Below are 7,922 nucleotides of genomic sequence, written 5' to 3' on the forward strand. Positions count from 1 at the left end.
GGGGGGCTGGCAGGTGGCGAGGGGGTTAAGGGCCCTGAACTCCCACATGGCCAACCTGGGCCAACCCAAGCTTGAGTCCTGGACCCAGCTGCTTGCTTTCTCACTTTCCCTCTCTCTCTCTCTCCCCCTCCCCCGCATCCCTGGTCAAATTAAAAACAAATAAAGACAAAAATTTTAATTCTTTAAAAAAAGAAAAAGAAAAGAAAGGCAGCTGAAGTTGAGGAACCAGAGGTCAGGAACCTGAGAGACTCATAGCTGGCATCTGGCCCCCACCCACACCTTGTTAATGAGGGTGATGGTGTACACCAACAGCTCTGGGTCAGCGCCATTCTTCTCCTCCAAGATGGACACCAGATTGGCCCAGGGAAGAGCACCTGTCACACAGAAAGGGGAGCAGTCGTTGTGGGGGGGGGCAGGGGGAAGTAAGGGCTCTGAGTGGTGGGGATAGGCGACAGTCTCTGACCGGTGGCGCTGGCCACAGAGTTGACTGCACGGATGAACAGCGGTGCGTTGTTCTCAGAGTATTCCACAAACACGAGCAGCAGCTTCAGGGCCGTCTTCACCACCAAGCGGGACTGGGGGGAGAGGTCACCACATTTGTGTGGGGCTTGGGTCAGACCTGTGCTGGTTCCGGCTGGGAAGGAGGGGGTCCTGGGGCTGGATGCAGAGAGCAGTCTAGGCAAAGTAGACTCTGACACCAGGCCCAGGCACTGAGTGCCACCTGTGCTTAGAGGGGCCTCAGACTCACTCCACTCCAGCCCACTTTACAGAAAAGGAAACTGAATCTCCAAAAGAAGCAATGGGAACAGGGTGCCTGGCTGGGTGGAGGGCTACTTACCAGGCTGGCACACAGTGTGTACAGCCACTGCACAGTCTCACTGTGGGCCACCACTCCCAACATGCCATCCACAAAAAGCATCAGCTGGCCCAGTGCTGGGAACACAGGGATGGCATGAGGTCACTGAGGGTCTTGAAGGCAGAGGGCATGGGGAGGGGTGGGGCTGACCTCTGAGAATGTAGCTCTGGTAGTTGTGGTCAGCGGCAGCACCCACACGAATCAGGCAACTCAGCCCCTCCGAGTGCACAAATTCAGGTACCAGGTCCTTGTCCTCCTGGGAGAACCATGGGGAGTTTAGGGATGTGTGGGCTGAACACACACCCCAGGAAACATCAGCTGGGGCCCCACCTCTGGGCCTCACCTGGAAGATCTGCTTCAGTGAGAAAAGGGAGCGGCGGAGCTCAGGGCCACTGGAGCCATACAACTTTTCTGCAAGGGGTAGGTGGGCATGAAACCCTCAAGGAAACGCAAATGCACTGTCTTCCTCCACTCGGACACAAACACAATCCCATGACAATATTCAAGTTCTCTTGAATCCCCGTTCCCTGACTCAGCAAAGCCCCCTGCATGCGCATGCAGTAGTTGTGGTCAGCGGCAGCACCCACACGAATCAGGCAACTCAGCCCCTCCGAGTGCACAAATTCAGGTACCAGGTCCTTGTCCTCCTGGGAGAACCATGGGGAGTTTAGGGATGTGTGGGCTGAACACACACCCCAGGAAACATCAGCTGGGGCCCCACCTCTGGGCCTCACCTGGAAGATCTGCTTCAGTGAGAAAAGGGAGCGGCGGAGCTCAGGGCCACTGGAGCCATACAACTTTTCTGCAAGGGGTAGGTGGGCATGAAACCCTCAAGGAAACGCAAATGCACTGTCTTCCTCCACTCGGACACAAACACAATCCCATGACAATATTCAAGTTCTCTTGAATCCCCGTTCCCTGACTCAGCAAAGCCCCCTGCATGCGCATGCACACACACACACACACACACGCTAACTGCAGTCTAGCTGTGGCATTAGCCCTGACCCTGGAAGGAGAGGTGAGGGACAGGGCAAAGAGGGAGCACATCCAGTCTCCCTCTGCTCTGACCACCGCTCAGCACAGGCTTGAAATAAATTGAGCCAACTGGACTGTTGGAGCTGGGAGGGATAGGGACTGTCCTCGCACACTCACCCAAGATGGCGTTGACCCTCACAGAGAGCTGTGTCCGCAGGATCAGTGTGGGCTTCCGACCTTTGCTAGAATCAAACAGCTTTCCTTGTCAGCAACTCCTAGACCATTCCTCAGGTTCCCCTCCCCCATGCTGAGGCAGCTGAAGACCTCCACCTGCCAACCCTGGCCCCTCCTCCCTCCCCAACTGCTCCTCTAAAGGCTCAAGGGTTGGTCAGACAGGAGCTTTATGTAAACACAGGTATCTCAGGTATGTAGGAGAGCCCCTAACTCCTGTCTAGGGCAGTATGTAACCCTGGCCTGGCACAGTTTCCCGAGGTGGAACCCACAGTCCAGGCTAGAGATCAAGTGTCTCAGCTGACACCTGTGACAGCCCTTGGTGGGGGTAAGGGGCTGGCTGCCCCCTCAGCTCTAACCTGATCTCCTCATAGAAGCCCTCCAGCATCTCTCGCTGCTCTTCCAGGGAGAGCTCAGGGTCCAGGTAGTATCCAGAGGGAGACACTTGCAGGGCACAGTCCTCCAGCTGGGGACAAAAGGAACAGATGTCAGGGCTGGGGAAGAGACAGCAGGGGTAGGTACTAAGACCCATGACCTTCTACCTCCCATTTGGAGTGTGGCAGAGAGGCACACAAAGGCCTGTGCTGCAGCCATGCATCCCTTCATCTTTTTAATTGTTAGAGAGTGTATGCACTTGCCAGAGAGAGGATAAGGGAGAATGCACTCCGCAACAGGGAGGATGCTGCAACCCCTTCTCCATTTCTCCATCCTGTGGGGATTTGGGGCATACACTTGTGCCCGTGTTTTTGTTGTTGTTGTTTTTTGTTGTTTGTTTAAGACACCAGAGCTGGGATTTGAACTGTGCAGTTGGCCATATGAGATCTGGCTCCCTAACCACCAGGCTATGCGGCCAGCCCCAGCTGTGCATCCCTTTTGTAACTGCTTCTCAAATGCCTACTCTGTGCAAAGTCCATCTGTCTCAGGCACCAGGCTGTCTTACCCTTTGTACATGTTACCTCCTTTCCTACCTAACACCTACACATTCTCCTCAATTGCCAGAGGGCACATGTACTCATTGGAGAGTCAGAGAGAGGGAATTCCAAGTGGGAAATCATCACACTGGAATCCTTCCTCCTCCATTCTCCTTCCCATCAGTAGACACATTTATGCAAGGATGATTTCCTTTTAAAAAAAAAAAGAATTATTTTATTCAATTTTATTTATTATTACTGTTTTTTAATTTGACCAGAGAAAGAGAGAAAGAGGGAAAGTGAGAAAGCAAGCTGCTAGGTCTGGGACTCAAACTGCAGTCCAGCCTGTAGGATCCAGCACTTTTAATGACCACGCCACCTGCCAGTGCCTCTATTCTTTTTTTTTTTTAGAGAGAAATTTTTGCTATGGGTTGCGTGCACTCACCAGAGAGACAGAAAGTCCCATCCTCAGGGGGGATGGTCACACTGCAATCCTTTTTCCTCCATTCTCCTCTTGGGATTTTGGGCACGCACACACATGCACCTGCGTGAGTTTTAAGCCAACAGGTCTAGGACTTGAACTGAGGTCATCCACGTGGGAGTCTAGCAATATAACCATTATGCCATCTGCTGGTCCCACAAGCATGATTTATAAGTTGCCAGGGCTGGTCCACCGAAGTATTTTTAGGTCTCAGATTAGATGCCACTTTTTGGGAAAGCTTTCCTGAACCCCAGTACCCAATGCTATGTGGTCCACTCCACCCTCTGTGTTCCTCTCTGAGATCGTTCACATAGCACACTCTCCTTGACATTAGTGATCTGAGGAGCTCCTGGGGGAGACTGTGGCTCTGAGGGAGGTATGCTCCTCTAGGGTCCCAGAATCCTCACTAGTATCTTTCCCTCCTGTGTTCTCTGGGTTCAGGCACCCTGTCTGTCTTGCTCCTTGTTATATCTGCAGAGCCTACCATAGAACCTGGCACATAGTAAGTGCTCAAACGACGCCGCTGCATTAATAAACACAAATGAGGAAGGGCTATGGAGAGAAGATAGGAGGAGGTTCCTGCCTTCAAGGAAGCTCACAGCCCTGTGGGGTGATAAGCTGCAGCCACAAAGCATCAGGACCCACAGAGAAAGTGCTGAGTGCTGGGAGGTGTAAACCCAGCTGGGAGAGCTGAGTGTGAGTGTGCGTGTGTATGTGAATGTGTGGTAAGAGAGTAAGGAGCACAGACTCTTGGTCTCTTCAGGCCTCAGGGTCTTGCCCTTCCCCCAATTAGGCTAAAGTTCCAATGGTCCTAGCCGGACCTAGAATTTAGGGTCTTTGTCTACAGAAGGACTTTGAAACCTGTACCTATACAGGAAAGCACGTGCTCCATCCATGTGGCCACTTCCTACGTGTCCTCCCTCAGCCTAACTCCCCTCCCCTGCCACTAGGCATGGCTCCTAACCCCTTGAGAATTGCAGAGAGGCTGGAGTGAGGTGACTGGGGAGAGCCTGAGGACGGCACCCTGCATCTCCCAGACACCCCCCAACAGGACAGTGCCAGTGTGCAGGGCTCAACAAAGGATCCTCAACTTGGTGGCTCTGGCCCTAGAGGTGTCATGGATCAGGGAGAGTCCACCTCTGAAAAGGTAAAGGGGTCTTCTAGTCTGCATTTTACTGGGCAAGTCATCCCAACATTCGTCCTGCTACTTGGTGAGCTGTGCCCAGCTCTGGGTCCAGCCTGAAGGCTTCCAGCTGCCTTTGGTCTCCTGGGAGGAAAGAGTCCCTCTCCTGCCCTACCCCTGTCTCTGTATAGCACCCCTGCTCATATCTCAGAGCCTGGTTCCTTCCTGGCAGTTCAGCTTGTGGGGCCCTTGGGTGACCCCTCCCTCCCCCTGCCAGGGACATGGGACATAGGACAAACACTCCAGCCTGTTTGTCCTACTTCCTGCCTGGCTGCCTGCCCTTCCCTGGGCGCCTTGGGCGGGCCTGGCCTCTCTCCCCTCCCTGGGAGCAGAGTCATCCTCTCCAGGGCCTACTGGGAACAGGTCTGAGAGAGGGTGGTTAAGGCCCCAGGGCTGGGGTATCCCATCCAGGGCCAGCTCAGCGAGGGCAGTCCCATGTTCCTCCTAATCCCTCTTCCCACACCATGACTCAGCAGTCTACCACCCCACCCCCATCAGGCACAGCCTCATTTCCCTCCACCACAGACTGGAGGACTCTAGGACCCTAGAGGAACATACCTCACCTAAAGCCACAACCCCCTGGGATCCCCTCAGATCACACACATGTAGAACAGCTCATTCAGTTGAACATTCAGGAACCAGGCTGGTTTTAGTGCAGAGGACATGTTTCCGGCAGGGAACTAGACGTTGTCTATGACTTCCCTTCCTCCAGCCCCCTGGAGCAGACAGACAGGCTTGGCTCAGAAAAAGCTCACAATAAGTTGTCAACTCACAACTTCCTTGGGTGCTAAGAAAGGGGAGGAGCGGAATGCTCTAAAGGTAAACACTGGAAGGGTGATCATATCACACCTAGTGACGGTGGACACTCCCAGCTCTGTGGTTGGTGAGGCCCATCATGCTGTCCTCCCTTCCTGCATGCACACTGCATCTCTATTCCCAAGTGAGCAGAGAATGGCACTCTCCCTCTAAGACACCCAGATGCCCGTGTCCATTCAGGGCAGGGACCTGAAGGCTAAGCAGCCGGCCTCTTCAGCCAAGCAGGTTTAAGCCTTTTCCATCGTGGTGACAACAGTGGTCTCCCCAGCCACTTCACCTGTCCAGTGCTTCTAGGGCCGCATTTCTTGAGCATGATGCCTCCAGGATAATCCTCCCACCCCTAGCTGTCTGTCCTTGGTGGAGGTGGGGCTGGGAGCTAGGGTCAGACAAACAGCAGAGACTTCCTGCCAGCAGGATGGTGCTTGTCCCTCACACCCTGGCCCCTTTCTGGGGTCACCGTTCTGAAGGCCAAATCTCTGGGCCTTGTTTCTCACACCCTGGGGCTGGGCCAGGCCTGAGGAAGCCCAATCACTGGTCCTTGCCAACAGTGCTTAGGATCAACACAAAGTATGGGCCTACATCTTCAGTGCCCTTGTGGCTCTTGTCTTCCTCACTTCTTTGGTCTCTGTCTTGGGGTAGAGTCCCTTCCCCATTCTTCCTAGGCTCAACCCCTTATTTCAGCCTCTAGCCCAGTCCCCCCCACCACCACCACCACGGAAAAGCATGTGTACAGGAGTTGAGGGGAAAGAGTGAGAGGGACACACCTTCCATAAGATCCAGTTACACCGTGATCCCCTCCTTCAGTCCTTGGCCAGTCCAATCTTGGGCAGATGCCCACATGCCCAGTGTGTCTCAGGCTGACTGGGCTGGAGATGTGAGCCACAGGGGCCATGCGGGATCTAATTTCTCTTTGAGCAGTGAATCATCCCTGTCCCGTGAAACATGCCCTAGCCCACTCTGCTTTTGCCCCTTGTTCTTTTGACTACTCAGGCTCAAACTTTTCTGGCAGCCAAAACCAATTGGTTACATATGGCTTTATTTTTACTTTATGTTTGTACTTTGTTTTTAAAAATTTGCTATAGGGTATGTGTGCTTGCCAGAGAGAGACATCCCCCAGAGGGGGATGACCACACACTGCAATCTTTTCTCCTCCATTCTCTTGGAATTTTGAGCGCCTGCGCGCGCGCACACACACACACACACACACACTTGGCATGTTTTTTAAGATGCTAGATCTGGGACTTGTAGTCGATCCCGTGGAACCTACCTACCTTAACCACCCTGCCACGTGACTGGCCCTGGTTTTGTTTTTCTATTGCCAGAAGGCATGTGCTTGCTGGAGATAGGAGAAAGAGAAAGCACCTTGCAATGAGACATGGTCACGCTGTAACATGCTTTCTGCCTGGCGTGTTTTTCCAGATACCAGGGCTAGGATCTGAAGTGCAGTTGGCCATGTAGGATCCAGCTTCGTACACACAGTCTTAACTGCTGACTGTTATGCAGCAGGGCCAGTCAAATGTGTGGTATTATATGCAAGGTCAAACTTAGGGGACCATGATATTTCATGAAAGAGCATGTTCACCCATAGAGTGGGGGGACACACCCTCCACGGGGCTCAAGCACACCATAATCACCTTCCTCCAGTCTTCCAGCCTGCTAGGATCCTGGGAAGCATTTCAGGACAACTTGGCAATGGACTCAAATAGCGATTGATGGGCATGTGGCATCCAGCTCTGTAGTCCTGCACTGACTACACCAGAGACTGGCCCTCTTCAGTATTTTTTATAATAGTGTAATCCGAGGGGGAACGAACATACCAATGGTGGGGCACAAGGAAGATGGACAAGGAACAATTATATGCTGAAGGACTCTTGTTTTAAGAAGTAATTGGTTACTTGCTTCTTTTGACTCCTTCCCAATAAACGGAAGATCCAGTGCTCTGAAGACCCTCCTTTTCTGTTACCATGGGTCTCCAACTGGATGGTGTCTTCCTGGATGGGGTGACATGAATGAGTCTTTGGGGGACATCCACATTTGTTAGGCCTCTCTGTGTCAGACACTGAGCTGTCTGTTTCATTTGATTCTCCTGATAGTCCTTTCATAGGTGAGGAAATCAAGGCTCAGATGGTCAGTGAGTTGCCCCAGGCCACACAGCCAGGAGTGGATCCAGAGCTGACTGACTCCGATCTTGGGTGGGTGGGCCTTGGGAGTGCTTCCCATGGAACCCTAGAGGGGAGGTGGAATGAGGGCTGGGGCCTGCAGGATAGCCAAAGGCTAGAGGCTGCCCTTCAGCTTTTTGAGCTCTGTAAATACCCCAAACTGGTCCTCCCAGTTCCAGTAAGGAACACGAATGAATATACACACACACCATAACACTGAGGTAACAGTGCCTACATTTGCTAGGACCTAGATCCTAGGGTTCCTCACCAGGCTGCAGGCCAGCCACTTCAGTCCAGAATGACCAGACAA

General features: G+C 53.0%; 1 protein-coding gene across 3 annotated transcripts in view; it reads right to left on the minus strand.

Moving 5' to 3' along the window:
* The window catches only part of FHOD1 (formin homology 2 domain containing 1), a 23,297-nt gene that overhangs the window by 10,111 nt on the left and 5,264 nt on the right, over positions 1-7,922 (minus strand). The window contains exons 2-8 of one of the 3 annotated variants that reach the window (XM_006155607.3): positions 2,422-2,528; positions 2,009-2,073; positions 1,591-1,658; positions 1,007-1,112; positions 839-933; positions 464-575; positions 280-374 (exon numbers count right to left, since the gene is read on the minus strand). In XM_006155607.3, coding sequence (XP_006155669.1) covers positions 280-374; positions 464-575; positions 839-933; positions 1,007-1,112; positions 1,591-1,658; positions 2,009-2,073; positions 2,422-2,528 — 648 coding nt within the window. Of the gene's footprint in view, positions 1-279; positions 375-463; positions 658-838; positions 934-1,006; positions 1,113-1,199; positions 1,375-1,590; positions 1,659-2,008; positions 2,074-2,421; positions 2,529-7,922 lie in introns of those variants that run through there. The other 2 variants (XM_027774627.1, XM_027774628.1) reach the window with 2 other exon arrangements.

Source organism: Tupaia chinensis, unplaced genomic scaffold (assembly GCF_000334495.1).
Source record: "Tupaia chinensis unplaced genomic scaffold, TupChi_1.0 Scaffold000463_1, whole genome shotgun sequence".
Lineage (NCBI taxonomy): Eukaryota > Metazoa > Chordata > Mammalia > Scandentia > Tupaiidae > Tupaia > Tupaia belangeri.